Here is a 22,263-nt window from a genome sequence, read left to right as displayed (position 1 = left end):
GGACCTGAGTTCAACACCCAGAATCTAAGTGAAAAGGCCAGACATGGTGGAACACACTTGTAACACCAGTGCTGGGGAGTTAGGGACAGGTTAATCTCTAGGGCTCGTTGGTCAGTCAGCCTATCCCAATCAGCAAGCTCAAGGCCAGTGAGAGTCCTTGTTTCAAAAAAAGCAAAGTAGACAGTACCTGAGGAATGACACTCAAGGTTGACCTCTGGCCTCCACAAGAACCCTCTCACATATAAGAACACACACATGCACACACATCTACATCATGCACACACACACACACACACACACACACACACACAGATACACACACAGAATGAAAACCTGGTCAGTGTGTCTCCAGGAGCTACAGAGGTTTACTGATTCTAAGTCCCAGTTTCCCACTGCCCTCATCACCTTGAGCAGTCTATTTATGAGCAGATTCAGGCACTAACATAATTCCTAATCCCCACAGGCATTCTGACTGGTCTGTTTTAGAAGAGTCCACATTCCATTTTCCCCTGAATCTTTTCTTCCTATGGAATTGTCTGTGGGCTATACAAAGCAGCTTGCAGTGAGGCGCCCTGGCCTGTGTCACAGAAGTTGTTGATAGGAAAACCACTGGTGCAGTCTGTTACCACAATCAATAGCAAGGGATAACCACAAATTCTTACTATACCACTGGTAAAGGATGGAGCTCCACCTCTAAAACCACTGAAGAAAAGCATAAGTCACAACAGTGTTTAGGAAGTTCAGAATCATCAGTGACTGGAGTGACTGTGTACTGACTGCATCCATGACTCAATCATGTACTTTTCTAAGTCTCAATGTCATCCGTGAAATACAGATCACAGAACAAGTTGTTCTGTGAGCTACCGAGGATAAAGCATGCAAGATGCTTAAAGTGGCTCCTGGTACATAGTAAGTGTGCAGTATGTGTAACTTATGACATTATGCTGTGTTAACCATTGTGTGAGTGTGTGTATGTGCACACATGCATGTGTATGTGCATCTGTGTGCAGGTGCACTCACCTTTACAAGCATGCACAGAAGCCTTGAAGTGTCTTCTATTGCAGTTCACCTCATTTTTCAAAGATTTATTTATTTATTTTTATTCTATGTGTATGAGTGTTTTGCCACTTGTATGTAAGTGCACCAGTGTGTGCGATGCCCACAGAGGCCAGAAGAGGGCATCAGATCTTTGGGAACTGGAGTTAAGAACAGTTGTTAGCTGCCATGTGGGTGCTGGGAACTGAACCCAGGTCTCTGCAAGAGCAGCCAGTGCTCTTAACCACTGAGCCATCTCCCCAGCCTCCCTTCCACCTCATGAAGAAGGGTCTCTCACTCAACCAGAGTCCTTTGTTTCAGCTAGCCTGGGTGGCCAACAAGACCCCAGAATCTGTCCCTCACCCCAACACTGGAGGTACAAATGCATGCTGCCACATCGGATGTTTTACATGAATGCTAGAGATCTGAACTCAGATCTTCATGCTTGTGCAGCAGATACTTTCCCCACTGGGCCACCTCCCTAGCCCCATGTATTAGTCCACTTTCTGTTGCTGAAACAAGATGCCTGAGATAAACAACTCAAGAGGGCAAGTTTATTTTAGCTCCATTTCAGAGGTCTTGAGAGTCTATGCTCAGCTGGATGAGGCATTCTGATGGCAGGAGACTGTGGCAGAGAAGGTTACTCATTTTATGATGGTAGCCAGGAAGGACAGAGACAGAGACAAAGAGACAGAGACAGAGAGAGATGGAGACAGAGACAGGGAGACAGATAGAGGCAGAGAGACAGAGAGAGACAGAGGCAGAGAGACAGAGAGGCTGGAGATAAGATACTGTTTTCAGGGACATGCGTATCGCCACCTACACCCCATCTCCTACAATTTCCAGAACCACTCCCCAGACTGTTCAGCTATGATTCCATCTGTGGACCAATCCTCTAATGAAATTAGAGACCTCATGACCCAATCACACTGAACACTGATGCATGAGTCTTTGGGACATATGTCAAACCATAACACAACTCAAAACAGACAGCAACATGAGAATGAAGCTTTGGAATATAATCAAGTAAAATTAAGGTCGTTTTCAATCTTAGGAGAGATGTAATGAGCTTGTCTTTCTTCCAAGAATTTCCTTGAGTCTTCTCCTCTGGATCCTTTCCTCGACTCAGTCTGTTCTTTGCCTGATAAGCAGAGAGTCAGATCCAAAGAGATGGTCTACGTATTCCACCGCAGTGATTGTGAAACATAGCTGGCTTGCAGCCTCCTTCCAGTGGTAAGTAGTAAGGAGTTAAATGGACAGTGCTCTCAGCATCATAGGACAATAAAAGGAGCAGGGATAGTAGACATAATAGTGATAGCTCGTCATAGTCAACTGGTGAAACCACAGGCCCAGAAGCCTGGACTCACTTAATACTCTGCCACTCACCAGGTGGGACTCCTTAATTGCCATTCTGATCATCACTGCCTCGCCATAAATGTTATCATTAACGCCCTACTTCAAAAGGGGTGGGCTTCATCCATGTGCCTGACCTGTCAGAAACATTTTTTTTTGGTCTTTTTGAAGCAGGGTCTCCCTGTAGCCCCAGCTGTCCTAGAACTATGTAGACCAGGTTGGCCTTGAACTCACAGGGATCCGCCTGCCTCTGCCTCCCAAGTGCTGGGACATAGGCGTGCGCCACCACACCTGGCTGGAAACATTTTTTTAATTGTGTATATGTGTACATAAATATATGAGGGGTATATTTGTATACACATATATGTGTATACATGTGCCTCTGTACATGTATGCACTTGCACAAGTGTGCGCATGCATATGTGTGTAGAGGCCAGAAGTTAATGTAAGGTATCTTCCTCAATTGCTTCACCGTTTTTTTGACAGGGTCTCACTATGTAACCCTGGTTGGCCTAGAATTTGCTATGTAGACCAGGTTGGCCACCTGCCTCTGCCTCTTCCTGAGTGCTGAGATTATAGGCAAGAACTACTATACCAGGCCCATCTTTGCTTTTTAATTAGTGTGTGTGTATGTATGTATGTATGTATGTATGTATGTTAGCACATGTGTGTATGTGCATGTGTGCATGGGCACAACTCATGTGGAGCTGGTTCTCTCCTTCCACCTTTACCTACGTTCTGGGAATTAGTCAGGTTGTGAGGCTTATATGGCAAGTACTTTTTTCCACTAAGTCATCTCTCTAGCCCAGAAACACTTGATAAGTGGCAGCTATTACGATTTACGAATATAAATGTATAGTTCATATATATGTATGTATGCACATGAAGCTCACACAGGCCTTTCCCACTCTGCAGGAACCTCTCTGAAGCAAGACTGGCTCTAATTCTCTGCCTCCTCTGCTTTGCGCAATCCCACACTGCCCCTCAACTCCCTGCCATTGTTTTTGCAGACAGGGAAGAGGACACACATGCATAATTTCATGCTGTGTTGTGAGACATTCTGAATATTGTTTGTCATTTATAAGAACTGACAGAGCCATTAACTGCCCTAGAGATTGGTTAATTGCCTAGTTAATAAACACCCACAATGATTATCAAACACTCACAATGAGTTGAGTCAAGTTATGCTGGAGAAAAGGAGACAAAATACTGACAAGCTTCTCTGTGGGTCTGAATGAGCCACAAAGCAGGGGACAGCAAACTGTGGTCCTCGGTGAGGGAAGAGGGGAGATAGGAGGGGTCTGTGGTCAGATTTGCCACATTGGAGACAGCCAAGTATTTCAAAACACCTGGTTGGAAAGCTGGTTCACTGATTATTACCTGAGTGATTTCAAGCAAAAGCCTCATTTATTCATTTGTCAGGTGGGACGCTAAATCAATATGCTTAAAACTCACTTCCTTTTTTCTCCCACCAGTATCAGGGCAGAACGAAGGCAGTCCTCACAAGGAGTACCTGTTTGCTAGCTCTTTGCCCTTCTAAGTAGATGGCAACAGCAGGCAATATCTGAGAAGCAGAATACTCAGTCTCCTACTTTTTGTTTTATCTACTTATTCTGTCTCTGCTCTACTGACGTGTTAGCTGTGTATCACTGTAACAAAACACCTTAGATAAATAGCATATGTGTGCACGTGCATGTGTGTGCTACCAGGGCCTTGTGTAGCTAGATGAGCACTCTAGCACTGAGCTATCTCTATTTTTATTTTGAGATGAGGTCTTTCTAAGTTTCCCAGACTGGCCTTGAACTCATTATGTAACCCAGGCAGGCCTTAAACATGCAGTCCTCCTGTCTCAGGCTCCCATTCCCTGGGAGCACAGGTACGTGCCATCATGCCCTGCATAAATCAACTATTAAGGAAAAAAGCTTGTTTGAGGCCATAGTTTCTGAGGTTTCAGTTCATGGTTATAGCTGGCTCTGCTGTTTGGGGCCTGTGGGGAGACAGAACATAGATGATACATGTGAGGTCATACATGGTGGAGTAATGGGTAGATTAATGTGGAGCATGGTATGTGGGAAGCAGAGAGGAAGCACCCAGGTCCTAAATCCCCTTCCAAGGCATGCTCCCAATGCCTAACTTCCTCCTACTAAGCTCGACTTCCTAAAGGTTCTAGCATCTCCTGCCAATGGTTGAAGACCATCTTTGTGTGTGTGCGTGTGTGTGTGTGTGTGTGTGTGTGTGTGCTGGGAACTGGACCTTCCACATGCAAGCCAAGCAATCTACCAATGAGCTATATTCCCTGCCCAAAGGACGATCTTTCAATACATGGGTTTTCCAAGGACATTCCAGATCTGAACTACAGTACCTAGTCTCTTTTGCACACTAAATAAATCTGTTCTTGGGTCTACCTATGCACAGCTCCTGATGACCAGGGAAGGATCTGAACCACGGAGTTGAAGACCCAGGCTGGGCTCCAGTGTCACTGCCTTCTCCCTTTGGCTCAGGGCCATGTTTGTTTCCACAGGGGCTTTCCGAGGTGTGTGCAAGAAAATCGATCACTTTCCAGAAGATGCAGACTACGAACAGGACACAGCTGAGTATCTCCTGCGTAAGTTCCCTACCCTCCCTGTTTCCCTGAAGGGAAAGGAAGGGTGCCCTGCCATCACCTACTTACCTCTGAGTTTGAGGTTCCTCATTATCTACCTCAAAGTGCAAAGGAGCATCAGGTGCCACTAGACAGACATTCTCATGGCTCTGATATCTAGTCTCTTTCATTTTGATGAGCTAGAAATAGAAAAAAAAAAAGTAGGTGAATCAGAATTAAAAGGTTCTTTTTAGTCTCCTTAGAAGAAAAATCTAAGAGATTTTCTTCAACTCAATACCTTCCCTGGTGGGAAGGTTTTCACCTTCCCTGGTAGGTTGATATGAGGTGCTAACGGGCAAAGCACTAATGGTGAGGTGCTAATGGGTGAGGTGTTAACGGGTGAGGTCCCAGGGGTAAGGCCTGGGATGATAAATACAAATCAAAGTTCACCTCTTTTTTGACTTCCCAGCAATTCCAACTCTTCTGGGGCAGGGCCAGTGTCTTTGTAGAAATGTTCCAAGGTCGGTAACCTGGATGTGGCATGGATTTCACAAGCATAGCTGGTGAGAGCAGTGTAGTGCAGTTGATCTGATAGATCCAACCTGTGACCCTATTCGACTCCCTCCTAGCTGCACTGGCCCTGGGGCAAGTTGTTTTACCTCAATTTTTTTTGTCCATCCTGAAATGAAAATTATAATGTCATCGGTCATAAAGGTTAAACAAGACAGTGCATATCACTTAGCCTTGGACCCAACAGGTAAACATGAGCTGGTGTGTGTCAACTCTTACCACTTACATGGGATTAGAAAGAGCAGAGTGAGCTTTAGACACTCACCTTATACTGGTCCAGGCACTTTGAAGCCTGGTTTGGGATTTCAGTGCCATTTCATTAGAAATGTGTGTCAAGTTCAAGTAGAAGGAAAATTTCAAGGTTTCAGCTAATTTGCTATTTGGGAGCTTTCAATTTAAGGTGCTGTGGAAATTTTTAAAACTGAAATTATAAGTTAAAGCTCCAAGAAATTGTCCTAGTACTCAGGTATTGTTTTTAACTCAAAGATCAAGTGTCTTGGGGTCAGAGTACAGCTCAGTGGGCAAAATATGTGTGTTTAGCATTTGGAGTGAATTCCCAGGGAGAAGGCGGGGCAGGGGGGAGGGGTAGGAAGAAGGGAGGGAGCAAAGAATTAAAGAAAGAGGGTGAAAGAGGTAAAAGAGGGAGGGAGGGAGAGAAGAGAGAAAAAAGATGAAGGAAGGAAGGAAGGAAGGAAGGAAGGAAGGAAGGAAGGAAGGAAGGAAGGAAGGAAGGAAGGAAGGAAGGGTGGAAATCTAAAGCTTAGCGATAACAGATAAGCTGGACTCCCTCAAAAGAGAACGGCTTTTAAGTCATTACTAGTAAGATTTTCCCAGACTGTTTATAGTTAAGAAACATTTTGATACCAGCCCTGTTGGACTAAACGGAACTGTGACTTTCATTCCACAACTCACGAAACCCATTTCTTTGGAGAACTTGATTGCTTTCCTGACCATTTTTCCCCTTCCTCTGGGTGAGCTCTTCTGCTCCTTCACTTCCATTCACCTATCCCACAGCCCACAAAGCCTCACTGATAGCCACAAAATCAAGTGAAGTTTAAGCAAGGGCCTTAATAAGCACATGGGTTTCTTGCAGGGAATTTTTAAATGCCTGACTGTCTTAGTCTCTACCCTGTTGCTGTGATAAAAAAAAAAAATCCTGATTCAAAAGCAACTTAAGGAAAGAAGGGTTTATTTTAGCTCACAGTTCAGGGTACAGTTTATCATGGTGGGAAAGTCAAGGCAGCTGGAACTTAAAATAGCTGGTCGCATCACATCTTCAATCCGGAGGCAGAGAGGGATAAATGCTGCTGCTCAGTTCCCTTTCTATACAGTCCAGGATCCCAGCCAAGGAATGGTGCCACCCACCATGGGCAGGCTTTCCCACCTCAACTAACACACTTCAGACACTCTCCCACAGGTACATCATCTAGAGGCTGATCTCCCAGGTGATTCTAGAGTCTGTCAGGCTGACAACACTAATAGCCACACTGACCCAGCCACTAAAGGTCAAAGTCTTGTTTCCACAGGTATCTTCTCCCCAGTCCACAAGTTTATGCTGCCCTGGAACTGGGATTCTACTTACGATTTTTCTGCTCTTTACTATTTCATGTACACTTTGGGGTAGGCTGCTTCTTAAACCCTTGTGTTGTAGTCCACCATCTGTTGCTATACTAGAGTATCTGAGCTTGCGTAATTAATAAAGAATAGAAGTTTCTTTGGTTCACAGTTCCAGAGTCTGGGAAGCCCATGAGCCTGGTGCTATCCACTCAGCAAATGGCAAGGGCTTTCTTGCCGCATTATAACATGGTAGAGAGCATCACATGAAGAGACAAAGCAAGTTTGCCAGCTCCAGTCTCCCTCCCTCTTCTTGTAAACCACCAATGGCTACATTGAGCCCCAACCTTCTGACTTTATCTAACTCCAGTTGCCTCTCAAATACCATGAATAGATTGGGGGATTAAGTTTATAACATATGAACTTTGGGGGAAGACAATCAACACATTGCATCATAACTGACAGATGAAGTAGCCAATGGATAAATTGGGTTGACCAGGTCACAGATAAAACTCCAGCAGAATAGTTTATTAGCAAAGGAACACATGGGACAGATTCCCTTCCAGGTAGGGAAAATGTCTGCCCCTGGGTCGTGAGCTGGGGTCTTTTATTGGGGGGTGGGGGGATTCGGGGGAGGATGCAGAAGGCAGGAAGGAAGATACATTTTTTAAAATTTAGGCAGGGGGAAGCCGGAGAGTGGGACTGTTAAAACCTGCCCCCTTTAGAGATCAAAGGGGAAGCCTGCTGTGTTGGCCAAACAGTGGAGAAAAGTCTGCTTTTGACTTCAAAGACCAAGGTGGTTTTCTCAGGGGCTTGCAGAACCCTGAGGAGGCCCTCTTGGTGAGGGGTGTGGCTGCTGTGTATCTGAACCCTAACAGTAACAGGCTAATTAATAAACCCTAGGTTCTATTACTAAAGATGTCCCATGACATAGCGTCAGAGACAGCAAAGTCCCACTGGTGCCGATGATGAAATGACCCTGGATTGAGAATACCTCCGAACTCTTGAGACCCTAACTCAGCTCCTGGGAGCCTGGGAAGCAGACAAGAACAGTAAGATGGCCATCGCCAGAGTTTATAGACTCTACTCACATCTTGTCTGTAGTCGGTATACTGTACAACTTTGGAAACAGCCACACCAATAGGGGAAAACAGCCCCACTTTAGACCAGAGCAGAAAAAAACAAGTTTATTTCCTTATTCTGCAGGCCTGAAGGAAACAGAACAATTGCCTGCATGAGATGATGGGCTACACAGCAAGTGCCAGGGATCTTTACTTAGGAGTGGTCCTCATTCATTCAGTTAGGTTGAGCCACTATCTCACCATCTCCCGGTCACACAAGCCCCACCGTGCAAATGAGGACAGCCCTGATTGGTCAGTCTTCAGTCCTGGGTAGGTTTACAGAGCAGCAGTCATTAGGCCAGAGAAAAGGAACATCCATTTTCTGTTTTAGGGATGTTTTCTGGACCAGGCTTGCACTGAGAATCTCTTCCCCTTTCTGGTCTCAGTTATAAGCTTCCTTCCACACACACCACTTATTCTCATGTTTTAAACATACCTTTTGTGTATGTATGTATGTGGTGCTATAAATTGAATCCAGGGTCCTGCACATAGTGGGCAAGTTCTATACCACTGAGTTGTCTCCAGGATTTAGCTCCCACCCCCACCCAGGCTGGCCTTGAACCTACCTTGTAGGCAAGTCAGGCCTTAAACTTGTATTCCTCCTGCCTCAGCCTCCTAAGCAGTTGGGATAACAGTCCCATGCCACCAGGCCCAGACAAATACACACTTTTATAATCAGCCTTATTGCTTCCAATGTTGGGAGCATGTCCTTGGGGTACATTTCAAAGGTTAATCATTTTTTTAATTAAAACAAAAGATTCTTTTAATCAAATAAACTCATTACATTGAATATTCAAGCAAATCCTGCCAATTCACAATGCAAATGGTCTCTTAAAGGTTAGTTCACAGTCTGGCAAGATGCCTCAGCAGCTAGAGGCAGTTGCTTCTAAGTCTAACAACCTGAATTTGATCCCCAGAACCCACATGATGGAAGGAGAAAGCCAACTTCTGCAGATTATCCTCTGACCTACACACATGTGCATGCACACATACACACACATACAAGTGAAAAATAAATAGCTAGATACAAAGACTAGTTCACAAGTTCCAAATGGGTACTTGAAGCCTTTATAGAAAGCAAACCAACTCCTAATATTTGTGGGGTCGGGACCAAGAGTTCAATTGAAAACTCACAGGTTACTCCCAAGGCTAGACCCATTTAGCTGCATCCCACACATCAGACCCCAGAGCCCACTCTCCTGGGATTACACTCTACCTGGGGGCTAAAGGAACCATAAGGATCAACTCTGCCTTCTGCAAGAGTTGAGGTAAAGGGACACTCCCCTCCCCCACCTTCTGAAGTTTTGCTACAAATAGAGACACTCAACAGGAGAAAGGCTTCTAAATGTATGACCATGCAAAGAGAAGTATGGGAGTCATAGAACGCTGGAAAAGTCACTGGAGCAGGAGTACTAGTCTTAACACAGCTTAGAAAGCTATATACTCTTTTATTTCTCAGGGGAAGGAGAGAATGGGAAATGGTAGAGGCTGTCTGGAAACCCAATGGGTCTATTACACATGCGATGCCCCAGAACACACAATGGGTTGTGAATGGTTCTTCGTGACACCAGAGGAGAGGCAAGTATGGGTGATATCTGTCTGTCCAAGCGTGTCGGCAGACTTTACTCTTTCTTCCTGTGAAATGAGTTTAGTTAATAGAAACTCAGGAAGGGATCAGAGGTAATTGGTTCTTCTTTGGTGGGTTCAGACTTCAGGCAGATAAAGGAATTTCACAGAAAGCCTCTCCTTGCACTTGAGTGGGACAAGTGTGAAGCTAGGGGGTAGGGAGTGACACAAGGTCCGAAGAACCTGGATCCTGAGTCTGCTTTTTAAAAGCTTTTTCATTTACTTTAGATCAAATTACTCAGCATGCCAAAAAACAAAAGCAAAACAAACAAACAAAAAAAAAAAACACCTCACTATATTTTTCAGGTTATTATTCTCTGAGCCCCAACACAATCCAGGACAGTAGCAAAGACTCCAGGGCAGGCCACCACTCAGAGGGTCTGATCTATCACGTCCTTCCAGGGCCCAAGATTCCCAACCTCACATCTGGCTTCTTTCATCCAATTTTCTAGGCAGTTTGAAACTCTTCCTGAAATGTCACACCATGACAGCAAAGGGATGGCAAGGATGTCATTATCCACGTCCCTGCAATGACCAGACTCCCCCCTCCAACCGGGTTGACATCTTGAAACAAATGCAAAACCATTCATTTCTCCTGCATTAGGAGAACCCCACTCCTCTGTTCCCTGACCTCAGCCACCAAATTTCAGGAAAACCAAAAACGTATCCATGCAAACAACCAACAAAACTTAGTCACAGCATCTTAGAAAGAGCTTTGCCTTTGAGGTCTGAGTCGTAAATGGAAGCAGGTGGCACTAAGTTATGGGGCTATGAAATTTGAAGCCTGTACTAGTAAGGAATGTGAACTTGACTTTAAACCTCTCTCACAACCCAAATGAACTATACCCTTGGCTGTCCCAGTCCCCATCCTGCTCCTCTGGCTGGTGGAACCCTGTGTCAGTAAGGTGCAGCCATTCCCCTCCATGCTCAGAGAAACCATGGTGGCTCCTGAATCTTCCTTTCACCACCCATAGTGGATCCATCAGCAATCCCTTCCACAGAGAAAATAATCCCTGAACCCAACTACTTACCTGGTGTGGTCTACTGCGCTAGTCCAAGTTGTGCCAACTCCCACCTGGGTCCCTGCAGTCTTGTCAATCACTCAGTGGAAGGGCCCTATCCCTGCTCAGCATGCTGCTGTCACCATTCTGAAATCTTTAATAATTTTGAAACAAGACACCTTGCATTTTTATTTTGCACATGATCCTGCAAATTATGTAGCTGGTCCTGCCTTGATCTCTGCTAGAGCATAGGCCACATGAGGACAGGGGCTCTGGCTTTTTGTATACTGATGAGTATAGAATGCATCCATGTTATCTCCAGAGGCCTAATCATACTGTAGCTGGAATAACAGGGCTTGTTCTGCCTGTCACAGTTAAGGTCAATGAGCAGAGAAAGGAGCTGAGTGTCTATGAGCTTCATTCAGAGAGTCGGCCATCTGAGAAGGCAGCAAGACGACACTATAAACGCCCACCTTCATGTCTCATCTCAGTCAACCGTGATAAGAGAATGAGACAAAGTCAGTCCATCGCGAGCACTCCAGCTTGTCCCTCTTGGTCAAGTGGTCCCACATTCCTAGGATGTCTGTTCATTCCTCATTATCATCTTCTGGACATCTGGACCCAGGCACTTCCCAGTCAGCTTGTGGCACTGCTCCAGGAGCCACCTAGGCTGGGGAGTTAGGATGAACAATTCATTAATAATATATAGTTGGAGATTAACTCAGAGCAAAACAACCATTAGTGGGTGTAACACAGAGTGTCCTATCCTACCCTCCCATCCCCCATCAATGCCAGAAAATGTAGCCATCTTAATTTGCCAGCCCTGCTGTGGTTTCAAAGCAATGCATATTCTGTAGAGCTACATTTCACATCTTGCAGCTGGGTCTCTTCTTAAGTTAGCAGTATGTGAAATGATTCTCTCCAGATGCTGGGCGGCAGCAGCCATGGCTCCCACCCAGTCAGCCTCTCAGTGGATGCCCAACATTCTGTGTGTACTGTGCTGTGACATTCAGTGGGTCAGGTGCATTAAATGCTTGCCCCATCTACAGTATTTTTAACTTACTAAACTTCATCATCTATAAGCCCATTGTAAGTTGGGGGTCATGTTTGCCCTTACCAAGACTGGGTCAATACTGGACCACCACCTTAGGACCTCTCATGATCTAGGAAACCACCAAGCTCACATCAGGGCATCTAGCACTCTCCAACTTCTTAGCTGGGCCAGAGCTCCTTTGCAAGGACAGTGTTGCGCCTTTGTGGTTGTAAAACAGTTTTTGCTATTCCCTCACCCCCACCCCTAGCACCTGGCAGGGTGCCTGGCATCTAGTAGGTACTTCATAAATATTTGCTGAGTGAATACATAAATTCACTTATTCATTCTGTGACTAAATGGGTTTTGAATGGGGTATTGCCAGGCCCTTTACTATGCAAATACAGGTGTTTAAGATTCTGCATTTTGATGAGCTGCAAATGGTCTGATCAAAGTCCCTGTATTCAAGACTGGCTATATAATTTGCAGGTCCCAATGTAAACTAAAGGTGCTGAGATTCTGGCTCAAAATCAGGGTCAAAAAGAGCTTTCTTTTTTCTGTAATCAATCTCAATCCCCCCCCCCTCATGCCCACCCCATCTCATTAGTTGGGTTCTGGTGGTTGTTTGTTGCTGGTTGTTTGTTTGTTTTTTTCCTTATTGTTTAAAGTTGCCCTCCCTTGGGGACAGGGACACTATCAAAGTAAGTTCAAACCCACACAAGGACCTGGGGCTTACACCTAAGCCTGATTCTCCCTGTGTTCGTGCTTAGGCCCCCATTAAGGATGAAGGGTGACCATGGCTACTAGGTTGAAGTCAAGGAGGACTGAGAACCCGCCCCAAAGAGTGAGGGAAGTGGGGAGTCAAAGTGGTAGATGGCCAATAGTGGAGTCCAGGGGAACTCTAGGCTCTAAGCCCCCAGTGTATGCCCTATTGTGCCCCCAGGCTTCACTTACAATGGACATTTCCCGTAAAACTGTTGACTTTCAAGATGGTATCTGCAATGAGCCCAAGCACTGGGCCCTTGGAACACAGGCCCTGAGTGGGCAGCACTGGTCTCACGTCTGTATCGAACGTGGACCTGTTCTCCACTTGTTCTGGACCGCGGACCTCGCAGTACAAGCACAGTGGGTGAGCCCCAGGGCTGGCAGGGACACAAACAGAAAACCTCTCTCCTTCTCTCCACAGGGGCTGTGAGGGCCTCCAGCGTCTTCCCCATCCTCAGCGTCACGCTGCTGTTTTTCGGGGGGCTCTGTGTGGCAGCCAGTGAGTTCCACCGCAGCCGGCACAATGTCATTCTCAGCGCAGGCATCTTTTTCGTCTCTGCTGGTGAGTTTCTTGCCCTGACCTTGAGATCTTCACAGATATCAAACCAAAGCCAGGACCACACAGCCAACATAAGACTCTTCAGTGTGTGATCTGGGGAAAGAGCAGGGGAGACTGTTCAACTTGTGCTACAGCCAAGAATCCCATTAGATCGGAAGAGACGAAACTCCAGTCAAGGCTGGCACAAAGGAAAGATGTGGAGGGGACAGGATGGCACGGTCAGCTGGAAGAAAGGGACAAAGAGACAAATTAACAAAGGCAGCAAGCATGGTGGTGCGTGCCTGTAATACCAGTACTTGGGAAGCTGATGTAGAGGTTCATAATTTCCAGCCAGCCTGGGCTGTGTCTTTGTGGCACCCTGGAAAAATAAGAGTGTGAAGGAGGAGGAAGAGAGACGGGAAGAGAGACAGGAAATGGAAGGAAAAGAGGAGAGAAAGGGAGGGGGAGGGGGAGGGGAGAGAAGAGCTATGTATGTACTTGTGCTCACGTGGAATGTGGTCATGTGGCAGGTGAAGATGAGACAGGGATTCTTGATGTATCTAAAACATCTCCACCTTCCTGTTCCCATGGGTGTGATCATATGCCATCCCTGCTCCTTTGAAACACGAGCTTGCCAGTCAACTACCGTTCACACCCTTTCAAGCATTCAAATTCTCATCTCCTCCAAAGCATCTCTAGAAAGAGGCTGAGGCAGCAGCCCTAGACACCCTCAGGGAAGACCTCCTCATCCACAGCAGCTCTGAGCAGGAGGCACAGGGTAACGAGGGGACAAGAGATGTCTTCAGGAAAGTGTTCTATTTCCCTACCCCCCCCACTTCCTCTTCTCTCCTCTCCTTCCTCTGTCTCCACCCTTCCTTTCATGTCTTTACCATCTCTCCCTATCCCTCTCTGCTCCAGACAGGTCAATGCCATCTGGATGAAGGGCTTCGGAAAGACAAAGAACAAGTCAAGTCAGGTGCATTTGTTACTTTTCTCGTTGCTGTGACGAAATGCCTGACAAAAGGAAGGAAAAATTCATTTGGGTTCACAGTTTAAGAAGGAATGCAGTCTCTGCTGATAGAAAAGTCATGCCAAGCAAGAACCTGAGGCAGCTGGTCACAATGTGAGGAAGCAGAGAGAGTTGAATGCTGGTGCCCGGCTCACTTCCTCCTTTTATTTAATCTAGGACCCCAACCCATTGGGTGGTGCCATACACATTTAGGGTGGGTCCTTCCACCTGAATTAACACAGTGTACCCTTCACAGACATGCTCAGATACTAGAGACTGTCAAGAACAATCAGTCATAGCAGGGATGGGGAAGATGGCTTTGGTGATGACCTTCAAACACTGCATACTACAGTGGTCCTCTTATTCATAGAGGATACATTCCAAGGACCTTATCGGATGTCTGAAACCGAAGATAACACCAACCCACTACACTTTCCTTATAACCGTATACCTATATGACATGTACCTATATATAACTATATACCTATATGATAAAGTATAATTTATAAATTAGGCACAGTAAGAACCTAATAAAATAGACCCATAATATATTGTAATAAGATCATTTAAAGTGCAATTATTTTGACTTTCTGGGATTTTCTTTGTAATATTTGCAGACCATAGTTGACTAATTAAGTGACCGTGGAATGTGAAGCCATCTTCACATGGGCACAGCAATGGAAGGATGCTTACTGTGGCAGGACCAGTGCAGAAGAGTAGAAAGTGATTTGATTTTTCAGTCACCAACCTCCTCCTGTAACTTGGTTTCCTCACCCCCAACATGGCAAACGTCAATGGTCCAAGTTTCACAGAGCTCTCAGAAGGAGACTGGGTGTACAAGGCACAATGTACTTTCTACTGTTGGCAAAGCAGCAAAAAAGATGTTGTGAAGTGTGGAGCAGGGTTCCTTCCCACTGTTTCCCCTTCTGTGGAATGAGAAAGTGACATAGCATCCTTGCTCTGACCCTCTGAGAACCTGCTGAAGGCACAGACCAGGGAGAAAGTTGTGACCTTGCCCTAGGGAGACATGGTTAGCTGAAAGTGACTATGGCCTCTGACCATACTCTGTGGTGACAGATGTTAGCAACTGGCAAACCCAGAGACTTGCAGCTTTTGAGGACCATTTCTCCCACTGGTAGCTCTGGCCTGGCTCTGACTGACCAACCAGGAGGATCTATCTGTGCCAGTGCTGTGCTGATGTGACAGTTTCCAAAGAATGAGATATGATCATTATTTTGTCCCTCCAGGGGATTGTTAGAGAAGAATGTCACCAGCTACTTTCTTTGCACAGGTGTATTGTGAGGGATAGAAGGCAGATTAGATTTGGGGACTGCATGATTCCTGAGAGGATGCTCAGGGTCTAATCCTAGACCCCGCCACTAATCTCCCCCAAGAGCCCCAAGAGACTCAGTTTTTCTACCTAGGAAATGACAGCATTTGAAGGTCCCATACTCTCTAAAGTTCTTTATTGTGACTAAAGTTTATGGTTTCAGGATAACCTTTCACTGAGTCCTGGACATTATGCACAACGTTCAAATGAAGGAGCTCTGCAGCCAGGGTGCCGTGTGCAAATCCTCCCTCTTCTACATCCTTATTGTATTACCCTGGGCAAGTTACTAAACCTCTGCTGTGCCTCAGTTTCCCCATCTAAAAAATTGGGGTAATAATGACCCTGCTTCTTGAGGTTGTTAAGAGGATTAAATTAGTTGCCTATATGTAACTGAGCCTGGTTAGCTTCTAGTCAGTGTGTGCTCAGTACACAGTAGCTGTTATGTGCATTGTGTATTTAATGCTGGCATCAACTTGTTTCATTCAGTCAATCAACAAATATACCCTGTGCTCCTGCTTTGGGTCAAGCTCCAGACTAGAAGCTGGGGTACTTGCACATTATCATGAACAGCACAGAGGAGCACCACATAGTAATGGTTGAATGAAGAGCCCTTTATTAGTAGCCAGTGGTCGGAGAGGAGGCTAATGGTCAAAAGTACTCTCGACCCCAAGGAGAAGTAGGGCAAGATTTATAAAGCTTAAAACCATAATTACATTATGCCAGAGGCAAACCCAATAACCATAGTTACATTGGATCACCATAGTTGTACCAGACCAGGGGCAGGTCAGTTAACAAAGAGGTTTTCAGTTAGCAGAAAGTTTCAGTCAGACTGGGTGGGAGGATATGCTAACTGGACGTGCTACCTGGCACTTGTAAGTTTCCGAGGATTGTAGAAACCATGTACTCCTTGCCTGCATGAGACGTTCTGCCTGGTTAGCTGCAGTGGGAATGGTTGGGCAAAAAACACAGGGTAAGGCAAAAGTCAGAACAAATTGTAATTAGCTTCGCCATTTCACTAGTGATGAGCAAGAAGAGCCTCATCTTTGCTCACAGGGGACTTACAGTTTGATGGGTAGGGCAGAGCAACTGCCTACCCATTCTGATCCTCATTATTGAAATCTCAGCCCACCAAGGTTAAGAGTTTCAACTTTGACCATTTCCTAGCAATGCTGACATGGAGACTTGCTAATCTGTGTTCAGTTTTCCCTTCTATAAAAGGGAACCATTTATTTCAAAGCAGGTTTTTGCAATGATTCGTTGAGCTGTTGCACATAATGACTGCATAGATGGGGTGTGTACCCTTGCCTGGTACCCATAAAGTACAAAATAAATTCATAAAATTGTAAAAGACTGTCCAGTGTCTGGCACATAGTAAGTGTCCTGTGAATGATTGATTGCTCACTTGGCTTCTTGGCTCTTTTTAACCTAGTTTGATATCCTAACCCCTCTTTGACGTTTCCTTCCCTCCTCCACAGCAAGACCTTTAGGGGGGGACTTTTTAAACTTTGTCACCCAAATTTTTCTGCTAGCAGAGGAAAGAGAAAGAGATAGAGACCATGGCCTTGGGGAATCAGAGGGCATCACTAGAAACATCGGTGAGCTGAAACGTCTTTGAAGTCAGCCTCCCATTTAACTGAAAAATTCATGTGAATTCTGCTTTCTCCTCCTTATTATATCCATGTTCATTTTAATATAAAAGAATATGTCTCCTTACTAACCTTCCAGGCAAATTGGCACTCCGGGAAGAGAAGCTGTTTTTCATCCTAGGGGTCCCTGCAGCCTGACAGAGCCAGATTTATCATTTCCCATGCTAGGAAGTAGCTCAGTGATCAGAGCTTGCTGCTACCTGAGTTGTCTGTGCCAGGAAATGCCAGGAGAGAACACAGGGCAAAGACAGGCCTTGGCCCTCTCCTGCTAGGGGCAAGCCCTAAATAGAGTATGACCAGAAGCATGTGCAAAATATCAGTACCTTAAAGCACGTACACCAGCTGACTGGAACTGTGGCACTGAAACAGGCACTCTGACCCTGCTAGGCACAGCTTTTTCCCCACTTTTTTATTTTTTTGTTTTTTTGGTTTTTTTTGAGACAGGGTCTCCCTGTAGCCCCACCTGTCCTGGAACTCACTATGTAGACCAGGCTGGCCTTGAACTCACAAAGATCCTCCTGCCTCTGCCTCCCAAGTGCTTTTTTCCTACTTTTAAAAAAAGATTTATTTTATTTTTATGTGCAGCTATGGGGTGAGGAGTGCCTGTGAAAGTCAGAAGAGGGGGATGGATCTCCTGGAGATGGAGTTATAGCTGGTTGTGAGGCATCTGATACGGGTGCTAGGAACTGAACTCGAGTCCTCTGAAAGACCAGCAAGTGCTGCTAATCCTGAGCCATGGCTCCAGCTTTAAGACAATCCTTTAGTTGTATGGCTTTGGGAAGATCTTGGGGATACCCTGGAACTTCAGAACAGTCAAGGAATAGTAAGGGGACTCAGGAGGGAGGCCCCTGAAGAGGTGACTTACCAACTGGTGTTGCCGTCTGTGATGGACAGACTCCATTTATCACCACATACAGGTAGTGCGAATTTAGAGGCAAGAAGATGCTGGCTGGTGTATCTGCCCCCTCAGTCGTTGTTGGCATCAAGCCCTGAGTCCCTGAAGTAAAGGAACAAAAAGAGACATTTCCCCTTTGGAGCAATAACATGAGTCAGGCAGGTAGAAATGAGCAGGGTCCCCAGAGCCCACTGCTCCTTCTCACCATCGCCTAGGGAAGCAATTCCTCTCTGATGGGCTGAGCAGCTATTCCCAATGCTAGCCTGTTGGCCTTGGGGAGAGTAAGTATATTAAATAAGCCAGGTTTCTCTGGAGAAATATAACCAAGAAAGGGAAGGAAAAAGAAAAAAGCTAAAAGTGGGCTTATTGGGTTAGCTTATGCAATAGAATGACAGGTAGTCTAACCATGACTGTCTGCATGCTGGGGAGGCAGAAAACCCCTTAGTTGTTCAATCCAGGAAGATGGAAGCCTCAACAGTGCCAATCAGTGCTGAAGGTCCAGAATCTCCCTAGAGAGCCTAGTGTTGAGCACATGTTAAACGGCTGAAAAAGCTGCAGTCTGCTATCCAGGGGCCATGGCACCAGTAATTGATGCCTCACTCAGATAGAATGAAGTTTGCACGTGTGCTCTGGCTTCCTCTTCCAACTTTTTTTCCATCCAGGAACTCAGCCCCCAGTTTAAGAGATGGCACCGCTCAAATTCAGAGAGATCATTCTCTCTGAGGGCCTGACCCACCCATGTCAACCTTCTCCGAAAACACCCTCACAGCCTACTGGAGTCCTTCACTAGTCCTGGGCATTGGTTTTTGTTTGTTTGTTTGTTTCACATTGGGGTTCAACCTAAAGCTTCACGTGTACTCAGCAAGTTCCACCCTTTTTTCTCTTTTGAGACAGGAGCTCACTATGAAGTCCTGGTTGCCTGGATCTCACTATGTAGACCAGACTGGCCTCATACTCACAGAGATCTGCCTACCTTTCCCTCCTGAATGCTGGGATTAAAGGCATGCAGTACCATGCCCAGCTTCTAGACATTTCTTAATCTAGTCAAGGTGAAAATAAAGACTAACCTCAGATTGAGTCCTCAGGGATAACAGGCTTGTATTTGCAAAGTCCTGTTGCTCCAACAAGAGTGAACCTAAGCATGTCTTATTCCATGCAGATAAAAAAGCTTGGGGAGGGTGGCTCCATGGTACAGCACTTGCCTAGCATGTACAGAGCCCAAGATTCCATGCCCAGCACATACATACCCCCAAAAGACTTAAGCTACAGTTCTTCCCCGATGTGCTCACTCATCCCCACATTGCAGCTCCAAACCCATGAGTCCACTGTTGGACTTCACTGGTCTACATCAGCATTTCCAACTCTGTATATCCAAAGTTTCTTTTTCCCTAGCTGGCCTTCCCTGCTGCTCAAGAGGCCATTCGACTGGCCAGGGTCCAAGCTACACCCCAGCAAGCCATTCTCTGTTCTTTCTCTCATGCTCTGTAGTCTACAGTTTGCGCTCCTGGCTCGGTAGTCAGGACCCAGGCCAAATGCCACCTCATCTTCAAAGCCAGGCGTTCAGACTCTCTCTCCCTTTGTTCCTGGATCATTTCCTATGCATCTCTGATACAACCCTTATTGTACTGTGCTCTAATTGCATTTACATGTCAGTCTCTCCAGCTAATGTGAGGAATTCAAGGGCAGGGACCCGTAGCATGTTCATTTTGCCATCCTTGTCAGTTAGTGCCAAAGATGAAGTGTTGATGGAATGAGTGGCTTCCAGGGGGAAATGAACGCATTCTGGGCTCCCACTTGCTCTGGAGAGACAATGCCTGCTTTAGCTGGCAGGGCACTGCCGGGAATGAGCACCAGAATTCCTCATTTCCCAGTAGACAGCCTCCCCTTGCAGAAGGAGCTCAGAGGTAGAATTTCCAGGCCATGACCTGTTGCCTCCTCTGTTACCTCCACATTTTTATCAATATTTCAAGACTAAAAATGACAGTTGCCTCAGAGGTTTTATAGAACATATGTTTGTTTTTTGTTTTTTTTTGGTTTTTTTCTTTTCTCTCAGGGTTAAGCAACATCATCGGCATCATAGTTTATATATCAGCCAATGCTGGAGACCCCGGTCAGCGGGACTCTAAAAAAAGTTACTCCTATGGCTGGTCCTTTTATTTCGGAGCTTTCTCTTTCATCATCGCGGAAATCGTGGGAGTGGTCGCAGTGCACATCTATATTGAGAAACATCAGCAGTTACGTGCCAAATCCCACTCAGAGCTCCTCAAGAAATCTACGTTTGCCCGCCTGCCTCCCTACAGGTACAGATTCCGAAGACGGTCAAGTTCTCGCTCCACTGAGCCTAGGTCCCGAGACCTGTCCCCCATCAGCAAAGGCTTCCACACCATCCCATCCACTGATATCTCCATGTTCACCCTCTCCCGGGACCCCTCTAAGATCACCATGGGGACCCTCCTCAACTCTGATCGGGACCACGCTTTTCTACAGTTCCACAATTCCACGCCCAAAGAGTTCAAAGAGTCGCTACATAACAATCCGGCCAACAGACGTACCACGCCTGTCTGAGCTGACCTCTGACCTCTGTCCCACGCCCAGCACAGCCTTGGGGGAAGTGTACACAGATGTCTCTAAGGTTGCATGGCATGGTCCTCGTGATGGTATTACTTCTTACAAAGAATGAAACCAAATGGACTCAGCCCTCTCCCACACTGGTCCCTCATCCCCTACATCCTAACCCTTCCATTCTCCAACTTCATGCTAGTCCCTTAATGTCATTCCTCTCTGTGTATCTGTGCCAGATGTTTTCTTTTCCTTCCTACTTTGCTGGAAGGACCTCTACATTCTTCCCTCCTTGGAAGAGGACCTTACTGAAAGTCAAGGCTGGTAGCCATGGATGGCTGTTCTCATTGTCCACTCTCACAAACCCTCAGGAAGCCCACTGCCCAGGTGGTCCTGAGGAAGGCATTCACCTTTAAGTGTTAGAAAAACATGACCAGAAATCAAAGATGTCAGTGCCCTGAAGCAGCTAATGTAATAAGCACTTGTGTTATTAAAGGTTTCGCCTTGTCGTAACCAACAGAGCTGAGGGTGTTTTGTTTTGTTTTGTTTTGTTTTTCTGGGTGTTTCCTGCACAAATTCACATCCCTGCCACCAGACTGACCCTGCTCTCTCTTAGAAACATTTTGTTCTTCTAGCCACCAAGAATGACCTCCCTTTCTTTCTTGAGGCCAGTAAGATGCTCTTACAGATATCAGAGTTGGTTTGCCGTGATCCCTGTAGTATAAATGCTGGCCATTCAAGGTCTAACTCTGACATTGGTAGCTCTTGACCTTGGGCCACTCATCTGAGCTTCAAGCCTCAGTCTCCTCATCTGAAATAGAACATGGTAATAATTCTCTCCTCCTTGGCTTAAATAAAATTCATATATGTAATGTCTACCATTATATGTATGTGCATATATATGTATGTAAATATATATATTGTTTGTTTGTTTTTGAGACAGGGTCTCCCTGTAACCCCAGCTGACCTGGAACTCACCATGTAGACCAGGATGGCCTCAAATTCACAAAGATCCACCTGCCTCTGCCTCCCAAGTGTTGGGATTAAAGGCTTATACCACCACACCTGACTTGTATGCATGTATAATTTTGAGACAGAGTCTCATGTAGCCCACGCTGGCCTCAAACTTGTTATGTAGCTGAGAACAGCCTTGGACTTCCTGATCCTCTTGCCTCTACCTCCTACATCCTGGGATTACAGGTGTGTACTATCACATCTAATCTATGTATTGCTGTGGGCTTGGTTGTATGCTAAGCAAGCACTCTACCAAAATCCCCAGTCCAGGAATCAATACTTATATAAATGCATACATTGTCTCAGTTACGCTTTTCTGTTGCTGTGATAAAACCCTGTGACCAAGGGAACTTATAAAAGGAAGACTTTATTTAGCTTACAGCTCCAAAGGGGCAAGAGTCTATCATGGCAAGGAGTCATGGTGGCAGAGATTGCCAGAGTAGGAGCAGAAGCTAAGTGCTCACATCTTCAAGCACAGAAAGCAGAGAGTGACTGGAAATCCAGCACAGCTTAAGAACTCTCTAAGCCTACCCCTAGTGACATGCTTCCTCCAACATGGGCACACCTTCTAAGACCTCCCAAAACAGCACCACCAACTGGGGACAAAATGTCCAAATACTTGGAACCTGTCGGGGA

General features: G+C 45.8%; 1 protein-coding gene across 1 annotated transcript in view; it reads left to right on the top strand.

Moving 5' to 3' along the window:
- Positions 1–21,126, top strand: part of Cacng3 (calcium voltage-gated channel auxiliary subunit gamma 3) — a 107,517-nt gene extending 86,391 nt beyond the window's left edge. The window contains exons 2-4 of the mRNA XM_008849210.2: positions 4,910–4,993; positions 13,058–13,198; positions 20,108–21,126. Of these exons, the coding sequence (XP_008847432.1) occupies positions 4,910–4,993; positions 13,058–13,198; positions 20,108–20,619 (737 nt within the window). The 3' untranslated portion in view covers positions 20,620–21,126. The remainder of the gene's footprint in view (positions 1–4,909; positions 4,994–13,057; positions 13,199–20,107) is intronic.
- Positions 21,127–22,263: the final 1,137 nt, after the last annotated feature.

The sequence above is a fragment of the Nannospalax galili genome, unplaced genomic scaffold (assembly GCF_000622305.1).
Source record: "Nannospalax galili isolate Female #2095 unplaced genomic scaffold, S.galili_v1.0 scaffold84, whole genome shotgun sequence".
Taxonomy (NCBI): domain Eukaryota; kingdom Metazoa; phylum Chordata; class Mammalia; order Rodentia; family Spalacidae; genus Nannospalax; species Nannospalax galili.
Note: the sequence above shows the minus strand (reverse complement) of the source record. Positions and strands in the feature narration are given on the sequence as shown.